Genomic DNA, 27,600 nt, shown 5'->3' with positions numbered 1-27,600 from the left:
AAGAAGGGAGGATTGACTAAAGGAGAGCATTTAGAAGTCATACTCCTTCACTCAGTCACTCTCCCCTCGCCAGTGACGTCCACCACTGCAAACATTTGCTGCCTGCCAGGTGAGTGAACTTTCACCTTCTCCTTTGACAGTTAGTTAACTAAACTCTAGTTTAGTTATAGTAAATTATTTTATTTTCACTTGATTTCCAAGTTACTTATTTATTTATATGTTGTTCTACCCTGTTATGCATCTGGGTGCATGTGTAACAGGTGTTTTAAGGGTTGAGATGCTTTTGTCCTCTTTGGATTCTTAATTTTATTAGATTAATCATTTAAAAAAAAAAAAAAAAATAGTTAGCCAATAGTGCCATGGAAGATCCAACATTTGGAGGCAAAAAATAATTAAAAGTCTGTTCTCACACTGAATTAAGCAGTAACAGATATACAGAATAAGGCGTTCTCACTATGATTTACTGAGGCGAGTCTCTATTTGCTTGTTGCTGGTTTGTTCCTTTGTAATTTTACCATCACAGCTGACAAACAGATATTGTGTATGCTGTGTTTTGCTGTCATGTGGCCTGCAATGATTTAATGTTTCAGTGTCCGTCTCCCACCACTGCCTCCCTGTTTGCCTGTGTCACTTGTTAACCTCCAGTTTGAACGTGCCTCGTGTTCGCGTCTGGTTAGTTGGCCTCTGGGAATGTTAATTCACGTGAATTGCAATTCCGAAAAAGAAGGCTGGTGGGTGTATCTCTAATTATACGCCAGCGTTTGACATGAGTAAAAAAACATTCATTTTATGCGTTTAGGCTTCCATTGATGCTGCAGCGGTGATTAAGTTCAAATGAAGGACTACAAAAACAAGTTTTTATCTCAGTGACTGGGAAGCAGATAAACTGCCACTGCGATGGCAGCCGTCTCAGTCAGTCCGCCGTCCATCGCTTGATAACAGATGAGTGCAGACCGGTGGCTTTACACTGCCATGGCGACCTGAACTGTTTTGTCCAGAGGATGTCACCGTTGGTCTGTTTAATGTTTAGGCCTCTATCTCTGGATCTCTACTGCCTGGCTGTTTGACTGAAATTAATCTGAAATTAGTCTTAATGCAAAGTAGATTAAAGGGGCTCTATGTAATTTTGGAGACATTCAAACGCATAATTTTAATATCTACAGTATTAATGATGTGGCAATACAAACTCGGAAATGTGTATCTTTTCCATAACCGAACAAGCTGTTTTTAAGAGGTAACTAGGTTCTCCAGAACACTGTTTGAAGCTAGAAAGGTGACAGGGTCTGAATAGCTGATCATAAAGGACAACACTGGTGGCAGGGTCCGCCAAATATGAACAGTATGGAATAGAATATGGAACTGTGCATCTTTAACTCTCAGGTATCTAAACAGTGATGTAAGGTGTCTCCCATTAATAGGAAATTAGCTGTAGCTCTTACCTAGCTGCTTCATTGACAAGATAGTTCAACTGGTGAGAAAAAAAAAGTTTAAATTAGTAACAATTAAAAAATAGCTGCAACATCATCTAATTCAACAGAACTGAATCATTTGAACCTCTACCTGCAGACCCCCCTCCCTCTCAGTCACGATGACCCGCTCCCTCTGTTCGAGCCTCCTGCTGCTGCTGCTGCTGTCCCTCTCCTGTCCCGCTCGAGCCGAACCGAGGCGGACCACCGCGGCCGCTCAGCTCAGGGCGCCTCGCGCGCCTGCCGCCAAGGTGCGCTTGGCGGGCAACTTTCAGCGAGAAGCTCACGAGGGGCGCGTGGAGGTGCTGCACAACAACACGTGGGGCACCGTGTGCGACGACGAGGTGGACATCAAGCTGGCCAACGTCGTGTGCCGAGAGCTGGGCTACCAGAGCGGCATCACGTGGGCTCACAGTGCCAAGTATGGAGAAGGAGCGGGTGAGAGCACTTCTTGTATCACACGTCAGATGGGTTAAGAGTTTGGGATTTTATTGAGCTTAAGGTTCACATGGCCCCGTTTTCTAAAAGGCCAGACCGACATGGTTTGAGTGAGACAGAAGCCATGATAGTGCATGACATGTTGGCACGTAAAGGTGTAACTTTAGCTAATGATAATTAAGTGTTTTCAGCCATCATGCTGCGTCGCTGTTGAAGCTCAATGACACTCTGAATTAGAACAGAGGCATTAGTCCTGTTCACCTGAACAATTTATGATACTGTATATGGTATCATTGTAATCACTGACCATCAACACATGGGGTTAGATGTATCCTTTTCTGTATTATCATGTTTGATTCAGGAGATATAGTGCAAAATACATCATTCAGTTATGGCGAGAAGTAAAATGGCCGCCATTTCCACCATGGGGCGTTTTTGCGATGAATCCATCTTCATGTTCAGGCCCCCAAACTGTTCAACTTTACCAAGTTTCATGCTTTTATAAACAAATTGAACATTTGGAGCATATCACCCAGACTACATTGTTGACCAAATTTCCATGGGACCATTTTTCTCTGCTCTTCTGCTCAGTGTGGGAAGCTAAAATGTCATTCTGTTGTGTTCCAGGTTGCAAGTTCTGTAAACGCAGGAAATGTGACATATTGGTTCCAAATTCAGAGCTTCCTGTCTGATCAGAAAGACAATGGAAAGTTAATATCCAGTAAGGCATTTAACCATATTTCAAAGTAAAACAACATAGTTGATAGCCCGTTAACCCTCATCAGACAACAGCTAACATTAGCATTCTACCACTTCCTAGCTAAAGTTTTTGTTTGATACTGTTAGATGATATGATAGGAAAATAGTACATTCATTCTAAAATATCAACACGCATTTAAGTAACATTTATTTAAGGCTGGAAGTGAAATGCGCTGAATGTAATCAAGCAGCAATGTTAGCTAGGAAGTGGTTGAATGCTAACGTTAACTAATGGGTTATCAGAACAGTTTTATTTTGAAATAATACCATTGTCGCCCAAGATTTTCACAATCCATCATCTTTTCAGTTGCTGATCAGTCAGGACGTGGTCAAAAGATAAAAATTTGCTTCTCACTGTGAAGGTAACTTCATGGGAAAATGGTTGTTGAGTGAATATGGTCTATTGTATTTATTACACCTGTGGTTTCCCTGCAATGCTCCAAAAAAAGATTAACATAAGATTCATATTTTGATTAATAAGACTTAAAGTTCCAGTATGTAGGATTAACTAGCATCTAGCAGTGTCATTGCACCCTTTTCTAAGGTGACCACTATAAAGTTGAGTGTTTGGTCTGTCCGTTATCGGCTACTGTAGAAACGTGTTGGACTATGTGGAAGACAGCCTATTTCCTCTGTAGATATAAAAGGCTAGGTCACGAAACAGCATTCTCTATTTTCAGAATTCTTAGTTTAAAGTGATTATACACAATAAAAGCATTATTAGGAAAATTAAAATCCATTTCCACCTAAATGGACCTTTACGCTGTTACTGCCTTATTGGACCAGTTCCAAACTTCTCTCCTACAGAAACTTCCATGCTAAAGTGTGCTTACCCATCACTCAACACCAAACTAAGTGTATGGCTTAACGAAAGTCCGCTAATTAAGACATCCAAAATAACTAACATCATAAAGTGACAAAGATAACTTGTTGCGGGATTGGAGTCTACATCTCGTTAAGGTCTCCTGGCAGGCTGCTAGGGCAAATATATGGGCCAAAAGAGGGCATTTGTTTCAGAATAATGACAGCATTGGCTTGCCAGAGCTGTGCAACACTTGCTGTGGTTTATGTACATTCTTTACTGCTGCTTTTAAATCCAAATTAAAGAGAAGGTTGAGTGGATTCAATGAGCAGGATCTACAGCACCCTGCCTTGTAAAATACTGTGTATCTACTGCTAAACACGCCACTAAGGTGCAACCCTAAATCAGCGTGCCAGTAAAAGTCAAGTGTTAGGTGTTTAGGAACTGATCCTGGCCCTTGTGTGGATGCTTTGCTCAGTCTTTCTATTGAACAATCAATGAAAATCATCATGAATGAAGTAATGAATTGTTTATCCCTTCACAAGGCCCAATATGGATGGACAATGTACGCTGTGATGGTTCAGAGAAGTCCTTGAAGGACTGCAAACACAACGGTTGGGGGGTGAATGACTGTAAACACTCCGAGGACCTGGGGGTGGTGTGCAGCACTGAGCGCAGACTGGATCAAACAGCCAGCAGAGGCCACACCACCATCGCCAGACCCAACGGCAGCCCCGCACCACAGTGGCAGGGACTAGTGGCCTCCCGTGGGCATCAAGGATATGGCTATTATGGAAACGGACACCCTCATGAGATCCCCAGATTCCAAAGACACTACCCGGTACTCCAGTTTACCTCTGATACATTTTTTTTATTTTTAGGAAAGACATGTGACTGAATGTATGTTATGTTGCATCTTCCCCAAGAGTAACAGGAAGGTGCAAATCGAAGAGGTCCGTCTTCGCCCCATCCTCATGGCTTCCAAGAAGAAGAACCTGGTCACAGAGGGTGTAGTGGAAGTGAAGCATGCTGGTAGATGGAGGCAGGTGTGTGACATGGGTTGGAGTCTCAACAGCAGCCGGGTTGTGTGTGGGATGCTCGGCTTTCCAGAGGCAACTAAGCACAATGTCAAAACATACAAGTGAGTATGAATTTTTCCCCGCAACACAATTCACCTCCGTGCGCTCAGTTATTAGATGACAAAACATTTGGTTCAAAAGGGCAACATGCTCTGCTATTCACCCCATTGTGAAGTGAATAAAAAACACATCCCGAAGAATAAAAACACAACAGTGGCATCCCATTCGCAGCCACTTTGAGTAAAGGCCTTTTTTGGGCTTATCTTCCTCCCCCAGCCACTTCTTCCCTGTGTCTCCCTTTACTCCTCCCTTCCTTCCTCAGCTTCAGGATGATGATAAAGGGATCCCTGTCCCCTCTCTACTGCCCTTTCTCTACACCCCGCTCTAGGCAAATCACCTCTGCTCACCTCATTACCTCTCTCTCACTCCGTCTCTGATGCTATCTCCAGCTTGCAGCTCTCAGACAAACAGCCCCACTTTAACTTTTAGATTCCCATGCTGAGGTGTAATATCACTGCTGATTGTGCTTTAACTATCCCATCGATACCATGTGTGAGACAGGGGTGGCTATTGGATAGTGGGATGAGGGTCTTTGTGAAGCGACTAGTCTTATTGGCAGGGCAGTCACTGCAGGCTTGAGTCAGCCATGCATCTCTTCACTTTTACATCCCACAGTGTGTGTGTGTGTGTGTGTGTGTGTGTGTGTGCACGTGTGTGTGTGTGTGTGTGTGTGTGTGTGTGTGTGTGTGTGTGTGTGTGTGTGCGCGCACATGTGCTGGGTATCCTTCGAGATTTGTTTCCGTCTTGTTGCCAGTACATTACTTCATGGAACATAGAATTGTGTTCAAAGTGTCAACAAGTATTTGACAAAATAAGCCAGACTTTACAACATCATCATTGTATTTTTAGGTCTAATGTGTATGATTAAGTGGCATCTAGCGGTGAGGTTGCAGGCTGAAACCAAAAGAATACCCCTCACCCTCCCCTTTCTAGCATGTAGGAGAATCTACGGTGGCCGTAAAAAAAAAAACATGATATTAGTTTGGAAACGTGGCGGGGCAACATGGAGGACTCTGTGGAAGAGGACCTGCTCACTCTGTAGATATAAAAGGCTCATTGTGAGGTAACAGTGCTTTGTGTTTTAGGTGATTGCACGCTAATGAAAACAAAAACCATCATAATCATATTCCATCTCAGCCGATAGATCCCTCTAAACCCTACACTCTGGACCTTTAAGACCAAATCATTAAAACAGAACTTTCCTTAATTAAGCCCACCTTAAGATTACAACCAATTTTAGGATAAAGTTTGGTAATTTTGGCACCTTTTGATAGGCGATGCTAAAGACATGATTCGGTCATTACCTAAAGGAGTGGAAATTACTCAACTGCTTTCTTGCCAAGAGTTAAATTAGAAAATACCATTTTGAAGTCTGTATGGTAAATTAATGCTGGAGCCAGCAGCAGTTAGCTTAGCATAAAGACTGAAATGGGGGAAACAGCTAGCCTGGCTCTGTCCAAATGTAACAAACTCCATTGAACAGAACCTGCAAAGCTAACTAGACACAAATTAAATGTTATATTTTGTTTATCTGTTAGGGAAAAACAAAAGGTAAAAACGCATATTTGCTTGGCCAGTTAACATGGGGTTTTCGTCAACTGGTTTGTTACCTCTGATGAGAGTCAGGCTAGCTTTTTCCAGTCTTTATGCTAAGCTGGTATTAATCTTCTTATTTAACCCCTGTCATAAAAGCACATTTTTTCGTTTTCCTGAAGTGTCAAAATGTTCCCTTTTTAAAAGTGTTTAGATTAGATACTGAGTCCATGCATTATTTATAGGTGTCTCCATTTCCCCTTTTGACACATTGCTACACTGCCTCGCCTCCTGATAAAAATAAAACAGAAAAACACTGACAGGGTTTTTTGGAAGGTTCTGCTCTTAAACCACAGTAGGACCACACATTAGCAGGGCATTACTACACTGCTATTACAAGACTGAACAGTGACTGACCAGTTGGTACCCTGAGTGGAAGGGGGACCCAGTTGGATCGTGCTCCTGGAGAGCAGCCGACTGTAGGTGATTCACAGTTAAGCTATTCCTTCCCTCTCCTGGCTGAGGTTACTCTGACTCAATGGCGGCAGACCGCAACATCTGCTCTGTCCTGTAGGTGCTGGATTCCTCTTGCAACTGAAATGCTTTAACTTTAGAGTAGCTAACTTATTTGTTTTATAGACTTTTCTAACTTTTTATTGACTTTACAAATGGCCCGTATTGAAGCACACTCGTTCACTGGAAAGGTTTTGGCATTGCCCTTGAATTAAGCCATCTCCGCTGAACTCTGTTATTGGGAACACAGTGATGCTATAACTGGATTCTATTGTTGGAGGAGGGCATCATCAGGCATCATATCTTCAGTAATAAAAGGTCTTCAAAATGAGCTGTCGTAGAGCAGCCCCTGCCTGACTCTGTACACGATCTGTGCCGTATCATTTATTAGAGTACGGCTTCCCCCGCATTGCAGGTGTGATGCTTTTCATGCCTCGCTTCAGTTTTCTATCACAGCACAGTTCCGCCACTTTATGCAAAGAAGGGGTGAGGCACAAGTAATAGTGAAGTGAGGAATAAGATCGGTAGGTTTGTATGACTGCAACATTAGAGATTTGGCTGCGTACCAAGAAGTGAGAAATATGCCAGAGGAGGACAGGGCTGCTGTAGCTTGAAGGACTTGGAGTGAAGCCTGCAGGGAATCAGCTCACTGACTGATTCAGGACGCTGTTTTAAGTCTCCCTCTAAGGTCGAGGAACAGAAACTTGAGCAGTAGCATATATGTGGTATTTTTACCCAGCGGACTGTATTTGCTTTTAAATGCACAGTGATGAAGTCCCATTGTGTTGATTTTCTTTAATGTGGTGTAGCATAAATGACTCTGGCTTGGAAGCGGTCATGACTGGCTACATCTTTGGGGGCCTGTCCCAGCTATGACCTGGTGTTTTTGCTGTAGCCTCAGGAGCTATACTGGTCCAAACCACCATGATGTGTTTGTTTCCAAATCTGTACCTGTTTTCTATCTCCACAGATGAATATTTGTTCTCTCTCAACATGTGTTTTTGACTTCAAAGTGGTTGTAGGTGTACACATGCCTCAACGTCTTAGCTGCCAGTGATAGACTGAAGTTATTTTACAGTATTTGATTTCTAAAAACAGGATGAAACCCTGTCTTTGTTATTGTACAAGGATGTTTACAGAAGAATTCTTGAAATACAGGTAATGTTATTTCAGCCTCGACTTAAGGGTAATTGTTAGGATTGCACTCTGACTGGAAATGCCACTGTAATTATGATTACAAAATGTCAGCAGAGTCACAGAGGAACAATTGGGTTTGAAAACAATATAATGTTCAGTTTTCATGTAACATCTTCCACGAACGGGTGCCAAAAAAGCTCAGGATTGTGTTGCCTGGCTTGACCAAATTTAGCTGGGGACCATCCCCCCTGTTTCTCCATCTTCACGTCTCTCAGTCCATTCTTAGAAATCCTGGACCGTGCCATGTCTCCCGGCCGACTGTGTCTCTTGGATGAGACTCTGAAGATGCTGTAATTACAGGTTGGTCATGACCAAGGCTCTCTGGGGTTTCTGCTGAGAGTGAAAAAACACCCCCAATTATAGCTGTGTGTGTGAGCGAGAGTAAGGCAGAGTTAGCGAAGTAAGGGGGAAGAGAGTAATAGGAGAAAGAGGGGATGGAGAGAACGAACAAGAGCTGCAGTCAGACAAGCCAGATTTTCGCTTGCTTGTGTGAAATATGTCCAATTACAGCTGCAGTTTGCAGCACGACCCGCTGCGTCAGCAGCTGTCTGTCTTCCTCTGTCACCGTAGTGATTTGGGGACTTAACCGGCATTTTATGTTTAATTATGTTTCAGCCGAAATGAGGGTATCATTTCAGGCTTTTTGGGTGACATTTTGTGTGACTGAGTCTGGTTTTCCTGTCTGATGTCTATGTGATCCTCCTCAATATCCTTCTCTTTAATTTAATTTTACCATCTTTTAATTTCTGTATGCATGCCGGTGGCTATTTTTATGGCCCGGAGCAGACTGTGGAAGCTGGTTTTCAAACCTGAGTTGAAGCGTAGTGATTTGTAACAGCTCACTCTGGTCAGTATGGAAATATTTAGCAACTATTTGACATGCAAGATCCTTTTCATAGATACTTAACACAGAGAAAAACTCAATCTTCTAAAATATTTATGTTGGATTCAGTGTGCTCTATACCAGAAATAATAAGTTGCATCAAGGCCTTGTTTTTTCTTTTCTTTTCTTTGGCTTAGCCTTAGGTCCACTATTAAGATATTTTCAAAAACTTTAATGCCACCTAATGAGCTGAATAAGCATCATGTAAACCAATGTTTTATGATAATATATTTTAGCATGCCGAGTGTTGAATATAAAGGGTCGATGCTGCAGTTTTCACGGGAGAATAGTTTTTTAAAGAGCAGATTAAAGTGAAAGATTATACTAAATCTAAGGGTTATTACCCATTGTTTCCAAACACCCAAAAGTTGTGTTGTCCACCAGAGCAAAGAGATACTATTCATTATTCAAACAAGGTCTCCATGTGGCCCGAGCTGGTCTAACTATGCCCTTTGTTAGTACAAATGGAATGATTTTGAATTGCATTAAAAAATATATTTTATGTGATTTGAATTATAGAACTAAGTTTGTGAACATTTTTCACATTAACAAAAGATACAATGAAGTTTTTAGAAATGAAAGCCAGTGAGCAGTGGGAGAGTGATGAAACCCAAACAGTGGTGTAATGCATGTCTCCTAACAGGCGGGTTGGGACTCCCTATCATTAGCCTCTGCTCTTTTGGCTCCACAACAAGTGCTGGATGCACTGTTTGGCTAAGCAAGTGATGAGTGCTCTTAAGGTGGAAAACAAACTAATACTGAGGCTGTCTGTTCATTGCATCAGCACACAGCTTGTGAAGAACTGCTTTTATTTTGGTCATACTGCCTATTACAGTTACATGCATTTTTAAAGAATCAGTTCCCTTCACAGCTAAGAGAAGGACCTGACTGTCACTTATTTGATTTGATATATTAGAAAAGTGACATTTATGCATTTTACACTCCTTGAATGAAGTTCCACCAACAAACAGTGCAGTTAACTCAGTCAAATGAAAGACCTGATGGCATCATTTATAGCCCGTGTAGTAGTCCTGTTGGTCTCTGAAGAGGGAAAATGGTTAGCTGATTGGTCTGTGGTGAGGTCACAAACAAGTCACAGACATGTTTGCCTCATGGGAAAATGTGTGTTTAAGGGTATGCTCCTCAATGTCTATCCCCGGTGAAATGCTGCTGTGGAGCCACATGGCAGACACATTTAAAATATTTTACAAGTGGAATTCAAGACACTGTAAAGACGAAGTGTTAAATTCTATACAATGTGTCGCAATTAAAAGCAGGTTTCGTGACAACACACGCAGCTTTGTGTAGAGCCATGCACGTGATTTAAAGTTAAGGGATTCTTTAGCCATCAAGTCAAATGTTTGATATAGCTTTTTGGAAGGCTGTTTAAGCTATTCAAATTTCATTCACAGATGTTCATGATTTAAGCACTTCATTGAGCTCCTCATGGTTGCATCTGCGCTTTAAATGGGCCTGAGAAATGGCCTAAAGTCCATTTGAAGGTATTTAAAAATAACATCTGCAATTTGCAAATGTCTCTTTTTGGTAAATGGTTGCCAAGATCAAAGTACACCAGTTTTACTAATATTTTTGATGAGAGCTCTTTTCTGGCTCATTTACATCTTACAGCATCAGGAAACAAGTTGTTATGTGCTTCTGGAAAACCTTCAGTCAGCAGTCCGTGACCAACTACATAACATCACGTCAATGACAATGCTCCTCTTGATTCCAACATCCTCGGTTTGTTTTGCAAAGGTTTTTTCACTTTACCTTTACGGGAATATCTAGAGTTCATGTCAGAAATTCAAATATTGACTTGCCTGTGCTTTCATACAAATATCCTTAGACATGTTTGTTTCTGTAAAAGGCCATTTTTACCTTCACCAAGAAGGTTATGTTTTCTCCTCTGTCTGTTTGTCGAGTGGTTGGTTTGTCAGCCGCATTACACAAAAACTACTGCACGGATTTCCACAAAACCTTGATGTAGAGTGGTAGTCAGCCTAGAATAGACCCCATGTATGTGGACAGATCCAGGATTTTTGTTTGACCCCTTTAACATTGCTAGAAGGGCACATTTTGTAAATTTCTCAAGGGATAATGCATGGATGGAAAAATGTGAGTGAGTACAACTAAAAATCTGGATTTAGCAGATTTAAATATGTTTTATCTGATATTGGTTAGGCATGATTGAATTAAAGAGGACTGTTGGGCCTAGGCGGAGGTACGTGGTCTTTTGAGCTCCACTCTGGTTTTTAATGTGTTGAGCCACAAAGAATGAAAACCATTTCAGCTTCCCACTCTTGTGATGACATGTTGATGTACAGCTCCTCAAAGAGTAAACTTGAAAATGTGGTTGTGTATGTGCTTTCCTTTTTTTTGGAGTTCCAGTTGTAAGTGTATTGTAAATACTGTGCTCTGGACATTGGGTGGATGGTCCAGACAAACCCCAAATTGCTCCTCATGGTCAGCTCTGGGCTGCCATCACTATGTTTTAATGTGAACGAGAGGCAAAATGTAAAGAGCTTTAGATAAATGTGACACATAAATGCCACAAGTATATCCCAATATCTGTGATGCACCAGCCTCTGGTGATAATGAGCTCAGCCCTCATCAGAGTAGGGATATATGGCACATTTTCACCTACTGCCAAAAGAGGTAAAAATTCCAGCTACACTTGTTGTGAACATAACAACTTCATTGTCAGATGTTTGAAACATCAGTCAGGCTTTAGCGTGTGTATCCCTGAGTGTTTTGGTGTAATTGATGTGAATGTCGGTGATGGTGCATGCACTTTGCAGTGGTTTGAGGATGTCCTGGCACGGTCTGTGTGGCATGTCTGCTTTGCGTGTCTGCCAAGAAAACAGAAGGCTTTCCTCTCCACTGCTCCCTCGGGTAAGCCAGCCTACTTGCTGCATAAATCTTTATTTGGTTCTGGCCCTTCTTGGACGTGCAGCGCAGCGTAGTGCCAGAGTTTTTGTTTGTATATCGTGCTTGGTCAAACCCTTTTTTCCCAGAAACGTTGTACATCGCTGGTGTTGAATGTCATGATTTTTTTGGATGGCATGCGGCTTTGGAGGTTAACAACATGGTTCAAAATATATTACGTTTTTTTGTCCTTTTATAGCTCTTACATCCTGTAGTCATGTACAAACATTGAAACACGTCTTGAAGGCTTATGTTCAAAGGGTCTGTGTTAGTCCTGTAAGCAAGTACATTTTATTTAATGTAAAGGTGGGTCATTTGGATTACCGGCACATTCCTGTTGAGCTCTTATCCTTATGTTGGTGACAGGAAATGTCTGTTGCCATTCAGCTCAGGAACATATGATACACTGGCCACTCTAAACATAAACAGTAAATAGCAAGCTGCCCACATTCCAGATGGAAATATATACTACTGAACCTATAAAGCAAGAAAGAGGGATACACGAAAGAGAACAAGAACGGTGCATTTTTCTTTAAACTATATAAGTCATCATCAGTAAATCTATCTATACACTCACCACAAAGCCACATGCACAAGTCATTCTGGGTTTATATACAAAAGTTCTATTTGGAACTCTATGATTCATTTTTTCGATAAAGACAGTGTCTGAGCTACAACTTTTTTAAGCCATCCCCGAGCGCTCCAGCAAGACGACTTTGCTTTATGTGCCTCAACTCGCTGGGGCAGAAACCTCTCCTGTGTGGCCAGGTTACATATTAAACAAACAGCAGATGCTGCAGTATATCCTACAGAGATCACCTCCTTACATAAGAAATTGGTGGCCCAGGTCACCTCACAGGATGATATGTGTGTGTGTTGGTAACCTCGACAAATATACAGATCTGGACGAACTAACATCCATCTCTGCTCTTTGATTTCATGACAGGAAAATATGGGACAGCAAGGTTGCAGATCCTTCGACAAGGTAATAAAAAAAGACAGCTATTCCTCATGTTGCCTCACTCATTTTATAACTCTATGAGATACTGGAAGACCTAACGTCTTGAGCTTCATTTAAAGGTTGTGAAAACCTATTTTCTCAATCACAAAATCTTCTGTGAAATTTTTAACCGATTCACTTAATTTATAAGAGAGATTTCTGTTTTAGATTTTCCATCCTTTCTTTTCTTTTTTTTACGCCATCTTGATGAAGCAGATCAGCCAAGTTTTCTGAGTGTTAAACCCTCTTGACTACGGGTGTTTTGGCTTATACTATGATTATTGCTAAATAAAGGTGTTACTAATAATATTCACCCACGACTTTTGGCATTCTATCTCCTGCCATTGCATTCTGGTCACAACAGCTCTGTTGTGCCCGCTCACGTGGTTGTCAGTTTGATACTAACAATGCTAACACTATGTAGCTAATGCTAATGCCAGTACCAAATGATTCCAATAGCGTTATGCTACCTTGTGAGAAGCTTGAACCAACTATCAGAATTCCAATACAAAGTTAGACAAAAGAATTTTGGACCTGACAAAGATTGTTAAATTGTAAATTCACAATCACAATACTATTTTTAAGGAAAAGAGATGCCTTGTTCTGCACCTGTCTACATGTTCTTACATCTGTTATTTCGGAAAAAAAATGATATGTCTACATAAGAATGTTATCAATATGACCTTTAAACACTTCTTTTCTTATTAGATTGAGCATCATGGCAAAGAAGAAAGGATTCTGGGTAGAAAAAATTCACTGTCTTGGAACTGAGAACACCCTGTCAGAGTGCCTTGCTCAGCTGTCGATCCCCCGTAGTCCCACCCCTTGTAAGAATGGGAGACATGCAGTGGTCAAGTGTGTACCAGGACCTCAATTTGCTCGTATGTCCTCAGGAAGACCCCAGGCCCCATATCCAGTTGTGGTAAGAATAACAAAGTAAGGCCTTTCTACCACAATTATACTGTAAGTTTATGGACCAAACATGAGCCGAGGTGTGTTCTCTTTTTTTGCTTCATACAGCCTGTGCGACTGAAGGCTGGCCCCAGGCTGGGCGAGGGTCGCGTGGAGGTGCTCCGAGACGGTAAATGGGGGACCATAGTGGACCACATGTGGCAAAGAACTGCGGCCAGTGTGGTCTGCAGAGAACTGGGTTTCGGTACTGCCAAGGATGCCCTTGCTGGAGCCTTTATGGGTCAAGGTGAGCTTGAAAAGAGTTCAGAGCGAAGGCTTTCACACTGACTGGAAATTCTGAAAAACTCCACTTTTAATCTAGTTGTTTGGAGTCTGCAATTTGGATGTTTGAATGTTTATCATGCGTCATGATATTCTAGAGAAGACAGACTTCTCCAGGGATTTGCTTATCTTTTGCTTATCTTAGACGCCGCACCCGTCTGCCCTGCCTGATCAGATAATGTATGGGCTTGTGTGTTTGTCTCTGTCTGTGTATGTTACCTTGTGAAGTTGCAAATGTGTTGATTGCAGTATCTCCAGCTGTGATTACATGGATCCTGTGCCAGGGCTGCCAGCTGCTCAAACACCATGCACATGTGCACACTCACACACAAGATGAAGTACTCTATGGTGGTTAACATTGACGTTTGGTCACTAAATCCACAGACATAATCTTCAAACTTCAGGAAAGCTTCTCATTCACTCATTCCCCGCTGAGTGCTGTGGTCTTTTTTCCTTCGATTTTAAATTTCCAGCTCTGGTGATCACAGATTCAGTCTGTATCCAGCTGCACCGGTGGTGTCCCCACCCTTACGAAATGTGAGAATGGCTTCACCACGTCTCAGGCTAGGGTGTAGTCTCTAATCATGCTGATCGAGATGAAATGCGGGATGACAGTCTGCTGGTGTAGTTGATTATACAAAGGATATTTTTGCATGTGTTGGATTAGCCCCTTTTGCTTTTTAACATCATACGTCGTGTCTTGTGCGGATGATGTCATTTATACTACCTTTCTTTTTGATGAGTCTTACAGAAGTCATTTGGCTTAGTTGGCTCTTTGAAGGGGACTTGCATTGCAACCTGCTCCACACCCCTTTGTCATCTGGTTTCAATCAGCACCTCTAGTTGTCAGGTCAGTGTTCAGGTTCATCATGGTTCCAGCAGTCTGAGGCAGGGGTGTTTAATTGTCAGGAGGGGCAGAAAAAGCTTTCAATTCTCCACCTAAAATAGTTTTCCCCTGATCCAACCGCAAGACTACATTTATGTATTCGCATGCATGTAAGTGCTAGCTTGGATATATTGCATGGTTTTGTGTGTGAATGTATGTCATAAAATCAGTCTGGGAATTATAACTTAAAGGCATGGCTCTGTTAGGTTTGAAAAATGGCAGGTTCACCCTCTACTTTAACCTTATATAATTCCTGTCTCACTCCTGGAAATATATGTTGGTGCCCAGAGAAGGGTGCACGGTGCCCAGGCGGGAGGTTAATATAAAGAAAGAGTTGTTGTTATTTTGGTGGAAATGTGTCTAAGATGTTGCACTGAGAATAGATGTCACTGAACCACATCTTTTTTCTGGCTCATTGTCTAAGTCAGCTGCCACTGTGGTGGTTTCTCAACAACAGCAAACTAAATACTTCAAGCAAAGGCCCAGATGCTCAAAATACCAACAGTTTTTATGAAACACTCTCCAAATAGCCGCTGCTTTTAAATCTGCAACAGGATGCAATGCCATTATCCGCGGCATACACTGTGTTTACCTTCGTTAAATTACGTGTACACAAACATCATGTGTTTCACATTTGATGTTTTATGCTTGAACAAAAAAGCAAATGCTGCTTTGTCACATTGAAGTCATCACGGGACCATTAACAACGTGAAATACAGCAGAATTTTGACTGGCATAGTAATTGTTGCCATCATATGAAATGATTCACGAAACTGTGAACTAATTGTTACCATTAATTGTTAAAACCAAAAAAAAACAAAAAAATGCTGTCATGTTTCATAACAATCAGACTAGTGCCGTGACTGCCTGGGAATATATTTGTCATTGAGCACACACTTCAGATCTATATTCACCTTCACCTAGAAGCCTGTTTGCACTTTGTACTGCTAAAAAAAACATATTCTGCGCGCTAAAGAACCACTCTGTGTTTGTCGTTGCAGATTAAAATAAGGCCCATAAACACACATCACAAGCATAGATGTACTTACTTTCTCTTTGCTTGGAGCCCCTCAAACTCATGTGCATTCACACACACAACCATTTGTGTGTGTTTAAATCTGTCAAAGTTTTAAGTTGACACAGGACTCTCTCGTCTTGTCTGTCTCTGATTTTCAGTTACATATACACAGCCATTGCTGAATGATTGGACTTCAAAGTCCTCTCGCAGCTTCCTTTCTATAACATTCAGCCTGTTAGACATTTTACTGTGACATATAATTTTCCATGTGCTCCAAGGCCACATAAAGACAGGCCTATATGTCGTTGGAAAAGGCCTAAATTAGACTCTTTGATAGAAAAATGCCACACTGAGAAAAGCCAACCTGAAAGGGTGGTTTATTTAAGATTTAGTTTAGTACTGCTTAAAATCATTACATCTTAAATGACATCGACATTTTGACTCATCGCATCGCACTGCATTTCATTCAGGTACACTTGCTCTCTGTCCGCATAGGAGAAAGAAATTCCAGTCTTTCAGTCAGCAGTCTGTAGCGTCAGGAACCCACAAAAGGTTGTGAATTATTTATGATGAACAAATGCGATAATGTGATAAAGGTTTTGGTTGACTGGCTGGTCGGCTGGAGAGAGTGGCAGACCACGGTGGTCTCTTGAGGCACTTGCTTGCAAATATATACTTGCCTGCAATTGTGATATACAGGCACACAGTATCCCAACATTTTCTCATAAGTTAAGTGTCACCATATAACTTGTTGGCCGGCTTTGAAATCCTGTTGACAAAGTAAAAACGTGACTTTGATGCTGGTTGGTTTCTACCATCTGAAAAGCCCACAGGCAAACAGATCTATTTACAAACTCACATGATTTTAGCACTTGGCTAAGAAAGAGATCTGTCCGTTGACAGACAGGTTTTGTTAGAAAGAGACGTTCCGTGGAAAGAAAAACACTACAAGCACTCCATTAATGTGCACTAAACAGAGTGTAATTTCAGAGAGGAAAAGAACAGGGTTTCCCTTGTAACCACTAACCAACTATTTGTGCTATTCTCAACAAGAATGTGACCAATGTTAGCCTATTTCCATCCCTTAAAGTAATTTAATTTTGTAATCTGTCCAAGTGATCTCTGCCAATTCTAATTATATGGTAATTGAGCTTAACCGTTCTCTTGTAAATTCTGAATTGAAGATACCGCGTTTATATTATGCCGCAGTTTGCCCTTATAGCTGCGACTGCTGTCAGTCTTAGTCATTTAATGTTGAAGTTCTTGGAAATTGATGTCAGGGAGAATGAAAGCAAAGAAAAGCCCGACCAGCCCCTCTGACTGCCTTCATCATCACATTTATCATCACCATCAGTGATCTAAATTACAGGGACAGTGTTTCTATTTCCTTTCTTGACCAACGTTGTTATTTTACTGTGTAATTTTGCCTGTGAACTACATATACATACAGTGTACTATATGTACATAAGGGAGTTAATCACTCCGAATGTCTGTATGTGTATGTGTGCATACTAAATGTGTGTGGCCACTTTCATGGAATTTATTTTGGGTTTCTATGGCTTCCCCAAACTATGGCTTAAATACAGCATGTCACCTCATTTTGAGGATCGCTCTGTTGGCCCCATGTTTGTCATGTAACTTAAACAGTAGGAGTTTGGATGTAGTTTGTGGCCTTTACCATTCAGATAGAGGCGGAAGTGGTTCAGATGTGTCATTTTCATACGTGTGAACCCACGCTAGTTGACCAGTATGGAGGCAGACCTGCAATCTACTAAAACCAACACAGAGACAGATTGGGTTTGGTCGCATTCTCGTCCCTACCATTTTGTTCATCTTCCTTTTCGCCCCTTTTTTTGTTGGTTTTTCTTGCTTTCCCCCGGTTTGTGTGGTTTTGGTTGTGTTTATTTCAGTGCAACCTCATTTCCAAGTTTGCAGCTTTAGCCTTTTGTTTTGAGAAGCACGGAAGCCGTTGTTTGGTCTGTTTTCATATGCTCCCATCATTACAACAGCGGCAGCTGCTTTCTTTAACAACATCTTAAGCCTTCTATCCACAATCTCTCGTGTTGTTTAGAGATTATCTGGTTTTAAACTACAAACGAACACAAGTGAAAGTCTCTCTCTGTTTTGTTGATACAGATTTGGTCTTGTTTGTTCACCCAGGGTGGTGCACTACACACAGTGTTGTTGTTGTTGTGCCTAAAGCAACAGAATAGTGGTAATGAGGTGTGACAGATCCCCAGAGTAGATGGTGGTAGGTGGTTCTTCTGCTTGGCTTGCAGGAGCATTTTGTCATGACAGCATTTCATTGTTGGTTTGAAGATTAAGTGGAGAAAGAACATTTGAAAGGGAACACGGAGCCTTGTATGTGTGTGTGCTCCTTTGCGTGATAAAGTCTGCTAATCTCGTTGTGTCTGTATTGGGTGGGCACAAGCAGAGCACAAGAAATATTGCCCTTCAGTTATGTCCATGCCCTTTTGGTTTCTGAAGCATTGTCTTTAAATCTACCATGTCTCCTCCTCCCTCTGCAGGCACAGGACCTATCCACATGAACAGTGTCCAGTGTATGGGCTCAGAGCGCTCCATCCTAGACTGCTACTTCCAGGAAGTCCAACCATGGACATTTAAACACACCCAGGATGCCTCTGTGCGCTGTAACGTACCTAAAACTGGAATAGAGAACACGGTATGAAAGTTACGTTATCACGAGACATTCACTCAGCTTTCACTGATAACATATCACTCATTCAATCCCTATAATCCAATGGATTTACAGGTGAGGCTTGCTGGTGGTAGAGTCCCATCAGAAGGCCGTGTGGAGGTGTTGATGGAGGTTGGCGGTCGCAAGCGATGGGGCACCGTCTGTAGTGAGAACTGGGGCATCAACGAGGCCATGGTCGTATGCAGACAGCTCGGCCTGGGCTTCGCTGCCAGCGCTCATCAGGTAATAATCCCACTGGTCAACGTGACATTCATAACTGACAAAGTGGTTTGAAGAATGCCATTTTGATCTCTGATTCTAGGGCCAAGGTTAATGACACCAACATACACACAGCAACTTTTCAGATCATCTGTGTTTAAAATTAAGGCTATGATGTCCTGAATAAACAATATGGCACTCCCACCTCTGAACCAATCAGTGTAATTTAAAAAAAAATGTCTAACCAATTCCAAAAACAGATTCGTCAAAATCCCATCACTACTGTCTGAGTTATTGATGGAATAACAAACAAAATATGTTTAAACAAATGAACACATGGAGGCCAATCCATAGTCTCAGCCCTTGTATTCACTGTGGGGGACAGTGAGCTATGATACTGCTCACTGATAAAAAAAAACAACAAAAAAAACTCATGTCTTGTGACCCCACCCCCCACGCCCTCCATTTGACAGGAGACTTGGTACTGGTCCGGTGACCCAAATTCAGCTGAAGTGATTCTCAGCGGCACTCACTGTGTGGGCACAGAGCTTTCGGTTCAACAGTGTCGTCGCAACAACCATGTCCATTGTCCTCGAGGAGGAGGAAATAAGGCTGCTGGCGTCAGCTGTTCGGAAAGTAAGTCGAGCCATCTTCCTGTAGCCCCCCCATCTTCTCCTCAACTAAAATCTAGTGTCCAAACATAATCTCTCATCTGACCTCCCTCAGCGGCACCTGACCTTGTTTTGGATGCACAGCTGGTCCAGGAGACAGCCTACCTGGAGGACCGACCCCTGCACCTGCTGACCTGTGCCAATGAGGAGAACTGTCTGTCCTCGTCTGCTGCCAGGATGAACTGGCCTTACGGCCACCGCCGGCTGCTACGCTTCTCCTCCCGCATCATGAACATGGGCCGGTCTGATTTCAGACCCAAAGCAACAAAAGAGAGCTGGACGTGGCACCAGTGTCACAGGTAGAGAGAATATTTATGGAGGTGTTACATCGCTTGTGTGTTGGTTGTTGCAATAGAAGATTATTGAAATACTTACTATTCATGGGATGTTGTGGTTGCCCTCTTAGTTTAAAGTGTCCTGGACATGATTTTAGAGGCTGTCGAAAATATTCCGACAAACACCTGCTCCTCATATGAAATTGCTTGTACGTGCATTAATGACAGCTCCCCCCAGTTAATTTGAGTTATATTTAATTTAATTACATTAAATTGCTACCAGGAAAGAAAACATGCTTAAGTGTGATCTCTGTGCCAGTGCACATGCGATTTGATGAGGGGCTCTGCAGGTAGCATGCAACATTAAACATAAGAGCCTTTGTTGGTCAGCAGCATTTTGTCCAATAGCTGTCCTCAGGTCTTACATTCCACTCGACCTCTCAGTTTGTTCCCCTCAGTAAGCTGTCAGATGACGAGAGCACTCTCAGGCCTGTCGTCATGAGAGAAGAAGGAGCCATTTGAAGGCTACAGTATTGGCTGTGTGAAATGTGTCCCAGTAAGTAACGGGTGGCCTGAAGCGGTGTTGTCATCGCTCCAGATTCATTAGCACGTGTCTGTGGAAATGACGGTTGAACCGATCCAGTTACCACAGGCCGGGTGTAATACAAAGGACAGGGTTGCCCAAGCCCGGTCAGGTCCGCCCCAGTTTGTTACAACAACACATCAGCGCTATGGTGTGTATGTTTCAAAGCCCTTCATTCACTCTGAATGAGTAAACAGCTCAACCAAGCTGGCGCTAAAACAAGCTTCTGTGAGAGGTGTTACGGTGACACCCACGCTCGTGTTCAAGCAGTGAGGTCACTAGGCTGCGAGCCATAGGGAGCCAGTGTTCAGTTTGTGTAAATGCACACACTCATAGATGTGCAGACACGCACATACACACTCTCACCTGGACTTTCCCTTCTGTCCTCCAAGGCACTATCACAGCATCGAGGTGTTCACACATTATGACCTGCTGACTCTGAACGGCACAAGGATTGCAGAGGGACACAAGGCCAGTTTCTGTCTGGAGGACACGTACTGCCCCGATGGTAATGTTCACCACTATTCATGAGCCCCAGTAAGATACTGTTTCCCATTAGTGACAGGAAATTAATATCAATATTTCAGCTACAGCTATTTAGATTTTTACTTTGTGGTTAATGTATTAGATCACTGCTGTTGTTGTTTGTTCACTCTCCATTTACTTGTTATATCATGGATGAAATAACTCACGAAGCAGCAGCATTCATATGTAGTCTAACATAATTCAGGAAGCTAAAGGCTCTTAAAAATACCAGGGAGTGCTGAGCATTAAATGAGCTTTGATGTTGTGATTGATAATGTTGTTGGTGTGCGTGTATGTGTGTGTTAGGACTCCAGAAGCGCTTCTCCTGCTATAACATGGGTGATCAGGGTATCTCCGTGGGCTGTTGGGATACGTATCGCCACGATATCGACTGTCAGTGGATTGATGTGACAGATGTGCGCCCAGGAGACTACATCTTCCAGGTTAAAAATCTTTTTTATATTTCTCACATTTCCCCCTTCACAGTTTTGGTGATGTCAAGAAAATCAAACGCCATTGAAAACCCCTTCAACACTTGACAAAAAAACTAAAACTGACATCTGGCTTTTGTCCTCAGTAGGAAAGGGTAACATCTGCATTCATCTCCGGGTCAAATGACTCTACATTAAACATCAAAACTACTCCCTGACATATTTCAAACCTAGAGGCTCTCAACCAATGCACGTCGTCATCTCAGCCACAAGTTCTTTCTCCAAGCTGCTTTGTACTGTTCCCCGTTCTCACACTTTCTTGACATTGCATGTGATACACCAGATGCCAGTTAGCTTAGCTTAGCTTAGCACAGACTAAAAACAACATTGTATGCGGTAACATCCAGGGGATTTGTCTTCTAGAGTCTCAACTGTTTACATGCAAAGACTCTGACTGCACCCAGCCACTTTGACACTTTTCGTACGGATTAAACAACAAGGTATACTATGCTTTAGAGGAGCTTACAGCTGGATTTTGTTACCATTGGATAGAGCGAGGCAAGCTGTTTCCAGTCTTTAAGCTAAGATAAACTGGCTGCTGGCTGTTGCTTCATATTCAGCGTACAGGTATGAGATTGGTATCAATCTTCTCACCTATCTCTAGGCAGGAATTTAGACAAAATATTTCCCCAAATGCCTAGTCCTACCTCTAAGGTCCGGGTTTTGGTGAATGAGACACAAGTTCACAGGCTCTGGAGGTGGACGTCCTCGTGATTTGTTCGTCTATTTCAGTAAAACATCCCAACCTACCTCAACAAAGTCATCACCTCAACCATTCCATGTTATTACTTCGACCAGGGTCAATCAGTCGAGTCATTGTGGCTGGTACACTAAAACACATCAAGGACTCGATCTCCTATTATCCTCCATTTCCAGTTCAGACTACTGGTCCCACCATGGTATGCAGCAGTTCTCAGATCCCATGCTGCCAATTACCCCCCAGCTGTGGAAGACTAGTTGCAGTGTAACTCACTGATAATTACCGACGTTGACTGTGAGGTCACATGCAATCTTTGTAATTACACTTCTCTACTCTCTATTGAAGATGGATTTCATTTAATGTACTCGTAATAGATGTGACACCAACATGTATGTGCCGACTGTATTTTCGGCATGCCGAGCAGGGTGTAATTATAAAGTAGTGCATTGCTGCAGCACAATGTGGGGGCGGAAATGGGGAATGAATGATAGAGGAGGACTGAAATGTAGAATTGGTAGAACTACTGAAAGTGAAAAGGCCAGGGTCATTTGAGGAGACCAGCACTTGGGGATGTGCAAATTAAACTGAGAAGAACAGGAGAGGAAAAACACTGAGTAAGCCGAGCACGGAGTGAGTTATTCACCAAGGCTGCAGAATTGGAAAAATACAAACATCTTTTACAGCAGCTCCCCTTCACTGCTGTGTTCTTTCATTTATCTAGTAAAGTGCAGATGATGCCTGACTTTTCTGATCCCGGGCTTTACAGAAGGTTCAGCAGGCCTTCCCTTGAACCACCCACTGCTAATGAAACACACCAATTACCCAAATTAACTATTGCCTCCCTTTGGTCAAACAGCAGCTAGTCCCCCCTTCCATTAGGAACGGCTAATTTGCCACCAAGGAATTCCTCCTGCCCTGTTTTTATTTTTATTGCCACTTTCTCACTGAGCAACACATTCTGCAGCTGAACCAGACCTCTGCAAAGGCCTCGCACACTCCGGTCCAACGCTGTAATTTACCCTGAAAAATTGAGAGAGGCGAGTTATTGTGCATTCACAAAGTTTTTTAAAGTTTTTTTTTTTGTGTGTGTGTGTGTAGTTTGCCTTCTTTCTCCCTGTAGCTGTTTGTAACATGTACTTAAAGTGGGTGTAGCAGTTTACAGAGCGGCTATTAGAGTAAATGGCTTCTCAGTATTATCACGAGACCAGATTAAGAGAATGGTTGTATCAGCAGTTATAGGGCTGCTCTGCAAATGACAGACTATTAGTACAGTGCATGGTAGCACTCAGAATAAGACTGATTTCAGACACATAAACATGCCTATACATAACTACTCTATTGCAACACATCAATTCCAGCGCTTATTATTGCATACCTGTGCTGGTATGAGGAGTGGAGCAGATTGTTCATCTGCAGGAGCTGGGGGCAACACTGTGGCATTACCACATTCCGTCAACTTCAGTCCCAAAGTTGCATAACCTCTTCTCCAGCTAGTTATCATGTTTTGTGTGGGCAGAAGCATCTTTGTTCATACATGTAATAAATTCTTTTACGATGGGCTTTCCCTGAAGATCTACCGCTATGTTTCATGCTTTGCAAAAGTGTTTTTCAGTCCATATGTTTAGCTGCAGACTGCTAAGTGAACATCACTCCAACTTCAAGCCCATGAGAACATAGTGTATAGTGTGTTTGTCTTTCCAAATAGGAATACTGTATGGAAAAGTTATCCAGCTTTTTATGGATGAGAAAGGGATTGACTATAAAAACAATACCAGCCACGAGCGCTGTTTAATAACAGGCCCTCTAACAATTTTACATCCAACTGCTCTTTATTGAAATGGCTTTCGCAGTGTGTGGAGAGAGGAGACTTACTCCTTGTTTGACCATGTTCCTGGCCAGCTTGAGATAGTGTTACTGTAGATGAAAATGAGAACAACTAAGTGATAAACTCCCCGTGTTTACTAATAAATGTTTGTCACAGTGATGAGGTGCACAGCTGCAGGTCATCGGGTCAGAGACATGATTGGATGATGACTGATTCGCAGCGGAGGTTGAGTATGACTGTGTTCTTTTTGCAGGTGGAAGTCAACCCCTCGATGGACATGGCAGAGTCCGACTTTATGAACAATGTCATGAGATGTCGGTGCAAATACGACGGCAACAGAGCGTACATGTATGGATGTCATGCAGGTGAGGACAGAAAAGCCCTTTACCACTACTTCACTTCATTTTCTTACCTCTTTCATCACTGACTGTGTTTACCTGAACACTAACATTGACACAATTATTCCGATATTATCCGAAGTTATGTGGGATATGCCAATGTTATTCAGGTTTTTAGGAGCTTTCTTTGGACATGTATACAGCACATTCAGCGCATGCGTCTAAACTGGGTTGCGACACACTCTCCCAACTGTTTACGGTCAGCTCTGTGCGATGCCTCGCCAGCAGTTTGTAAGGATGGGTTAGACAGACATGCACAAAACAGAAGCGCACATTTGTGGTCGGAGGGCAGCACACACCTACGTTTAAACATGATGAAAGACTTGGATATCAGCAGGTTTTTGGATTTGCACAAATACGGGAAAAAAAAACTTTTTCAAGAAGGTAGTTGACTGAATGCGATCATTATTCAAAGCATTTACGGCTGCAGATAAACTGGATTATGAGTGGAATATTCATTTTCAGTTTTGGAAAATTGTTATCACAGGAATACTTTGTGCGTTTTAACGTAGGTGCTCATTTTTATGTTATTTTCTCCTTATAGGTGACGCATACAGTGCAGAGACTGAAGACCTGTTTGAACACCAGAGGCAAATCACCAACAACTTTGTCTAGCCCATCCCAGCGCCCAGTACGAAGGCCTTCCAGTGGGAGCCAGAGACTGCTCAGGGTGGGTTGAGGTCGATGGCCCCTGGCCCTTGGGACCTTAGGGCCCACAGTAACAGAGAACACACAAAATGGTGCCTGTTCATCTTCTTGACAGATGTGGATAAAACACTCACAGCAGCGACCATTGCAGAGACTCCATTGACACACAAGAGTGGAACAGGTGCCAGTCGGCTCAACATGTTTTTTTACTCTAGTTAAGTAAGAAGATATTGGATATTAATTCAAACTATACTGGGTTTTGTGAATGTGGATGACTAGTAACTTAAGTTGGTTATTCAAAACATATACACATGAATGACCTTATTGTCCCTATAACTTATCCATCACAAAGACAAGAGGGAAGCCGATGCTTTTGGGAAATCTTATCCCCAAGTTAGGAGATAAAAAAAAAAGTTTAATTTCTGTCACAAAAGGCTGATTTCATGCAAAAAGTACTGTTTGCTATTGCTTTTATATCGGTGCTTTTTAACAAAACTGTATCTCGTTATATTGACCTCAGTATATTTCAGGTGAAGAGTGTTGTACACTGCATTTTGGGTAGTTTATCATCACAGTTAATTAGCTATTACTGCTTTAATAAAAAACGTTGTTTTATAAAGGTTTAGTCGTGCTACAAAGTTTTGTCTCTCATCTAGAGTAGCTAGGAAGAGGTCAAATCATTTCTATGGAACAAAGCACTTTATCTTTTAAACATCAGTATTCTAGTTTGGCCCCCATGCTTTTTGAACCAGCCACCAAATTGACTTATTTGCGTGTTTATCTAAAAAATACCGTCTTGTGTTTTAAACTTCAGAAAGTGAAATAATAAGGTTTGTGTTTACTTTTCATATACAATGTACTATTTATGCTGTAACTTTATTTATTCATGGACTTCACACATACACAGCATGCTCAGTTTGTTAGCTAGTGCTTCATTAACAATATGGAATATTTTGTTTTTCTGACATAATTAACGAGGGAGGAAAAATGATTACATGCAGTAGTTGCATGACATAGTATGAGACCTTCCCATGATGCAGATGAATAATTGTTGATTCATTTTACTTTAGTTATTAAAACAACTGTAACTGTACAGTTTCACTCTTCCAGTCTCTCTGATGGGAGGGAGAACCAGTCTGACAAAACCACAGTATTGTGGTAGGCAGGCAAGCAGGCAGGCAGGCAGGCAGGCTGGGTTTTGAGAGCATATAAAAAGCCTTTTAATTATGTCTGTTTGGGTTAGACTTAAGGTTACGGTTAAGGTTAAAGCTATAGCATGTTCTTTAAAGAGACACTATGGAATTGTTACTTATGGAAGGAGCGAGAATCTTGACCTACCACCTTTACGCAATGTACAAGAGAGATTCTGAGTATCTGAGAGATTTGATCAGGGACATTGAAAGAAAGATTCAGAAAGTAAGACAGACAGATAGAGAGAGAGAGAGAGAGAAAGAGAGAGAGAGAGAGGTAAGACATTTTCTAGAAAGACTTATGCAGACATACAACTTTTACTACCAGATCTGCCTTTTGGAGGCAGACATACAGAGACCACAAGCTGGCATTTTCAGCTCCCCAACGAGAACAACATGTTTGTCTGAGAGAGAAAAAATAAACTCCTCAATTCACGCTTCCACACAGTAAACAGTGGCCTTATTTGTACTAAATCCGGGCCTGCTGAAATATAATGCGTCTTTCTACACACTCTTTGCTAATGTTTTAGCTCCTCACCAAACAGTGATGCATCCAAATCCATTCATTCTTTACAACATGGAACTTGTGTTACAAACATGTTGCTGTACCCCATTAATGTGTTTGATGTGTTTTGTTTCTGGTCTGAGTGGGTAAACCTAAGATGGGTTTTCTAATGGACAAATTGTGGAAAGGACACGTCACTCATTAAGAGACAATTGTCGACTTGGTTAATTTTTTTTAGCAGATCCTCCTCACTGGGCCTTCGTGAATTCAACTCAACAGAGAAGGCTGAGGAAGAATTTGTTGATTGGTAGAATAACCGTCCATAATCTGAGTCAGCCATTTTATTACAAACTGTTGGAGATGCAACTGTTAGAAGATAGAGCCGAAAGTCTCAAATGAGTGTTTGCTGATATGCTTTTCTGTTGTGTTGTGCTTGTGTACAGTTGCTCTTGACATGTAAACATGGTCTGTTCTATATGTTATTTAAAATTATATATCAACCCATAGCTTAAGTTGGTACACATTCACCACTCTCGCCACATTACTGTATTTGTGACCCATGCTGTATGCAGAGCACTGGGACATGTTTTTTCTCCATGGCCAGTCATGTTTTTATTTTGTCTTTAAAGCTGAGAGTGTGAGCTACATGGTGCTTATCTACAGTCACATTCATAGAAAAGCTGTGCTCTCAGGGACTTTGAACTCATCTAAAGAGTAAAAGAAAAATAACATGTCGTTTTGATGTGATTTAGCTTGCTTTTAGCTGTGATGCACACATGATGACACCAAATGAACTGGAGCTATTTGTTTTGTTTTTTTGTCGGCGCTCTTACGAACAGTACTCTGTACCCACATGTTTATTTTGCAGGTAAAAAATGTAAGGTATGAAGGTGATAAACATGTTTTTTTCCTTGAGGAAAAAGTTTGGTTAACTGTGGATAGACACTGGCTGAGTCAGAAGCAAATTTCAGTTACAGAACGAATCAAAAGCCATTCATTCATCATTACTGTGAATCAATAAAACTTCATCACATACTAAAAATGTCCTCTGCTTCCTGCCTCCTTCTTGCTGTTAATTCA

The 27,600-nt window shown here is 41.9% G+C and overlaps 1 protein-coding gene across 1 annotated transcript; it reads left to right on the top strand.

Annotated features, from left to right (window-relative positions):
- The first annotated feature begins 29 nt into the window (after positions 1 to 29).
- Positions 30 to 27,565, top strand: loxl4 (lysyl oxidase-like 4). Its single transcript, XM_030442817.1, has 15 exons — positions 30 to 109; positions 1,567 to 1,904; positions 4,011 to 4,306; positions 4,392 to 4,606; positions 12,602 to 12,640; positions 13,364 to 13,577; positions 13,676 to 13,853; positions 18,321 to 18,475; positions 18,566 to 18,733; positions 19,183 to 19,345; positions 19,436 to 19,679; positions 20,631 to 20,746; positions 21,070 to 21,206; positions 24,033 to 24,144; positions 24,722 to 27,565. Exons 2-15 carry the CDS (start codon positions 1,589 to 1,591, stop codon positions 24,790 to 24,792), a joined length of 2,424 nt encoding a protein of 807 aa, XP_030298677.1. The 5' UTR covers positions 30 to 109; positions 1,567 to 1,588; the 3' UTR covers positions 24,793 to 27,565.
- Positions 27,566 to 27,600: the final 35 nt, after the last annotated feature.

The sequence above is a fragment of the Sparus aurata genome, chromosome 15 (genome assembly GCF_900880675.1).
Source record: "Sparus aurata chromosome 15, fSpaAur1.1, whole genome shotgun sequence".
Classification (NCBI taxonomy): Eukaryota; Metazoa; Chordata; class Actinopteri; order Spariformes; family Sparidae; genus Sparus; species Sparus aurata.
Note: the sequence above shows the minus strand (reverse complement) of the source record. Positions and strands in the feature narration are given on the sequence as shown.

Coding starts and splice junctions, on each gene's coding strand:
- loxl4 (XM_030442817.1), top strand. CDS start 1,589: ATGACCCGCTCCCTCTGTTCGAGCCTCCTGCTGCTGCTGCTGCTGTCC. Junction 1,905..4,010: donor CAAGTATGGAGAAGGAGCGG/GTGAGAGCACTT, acceptor TCCCTTCACAAG/GCCCAATATGGATGGACAAT. Junction 18,476..18,565: donor AAACTGGAATAGAGAACACG/GTATGAAAGTTA, acceptor ATGGATTTACAG/GTGAGGCTTGCTGGTGGTAG.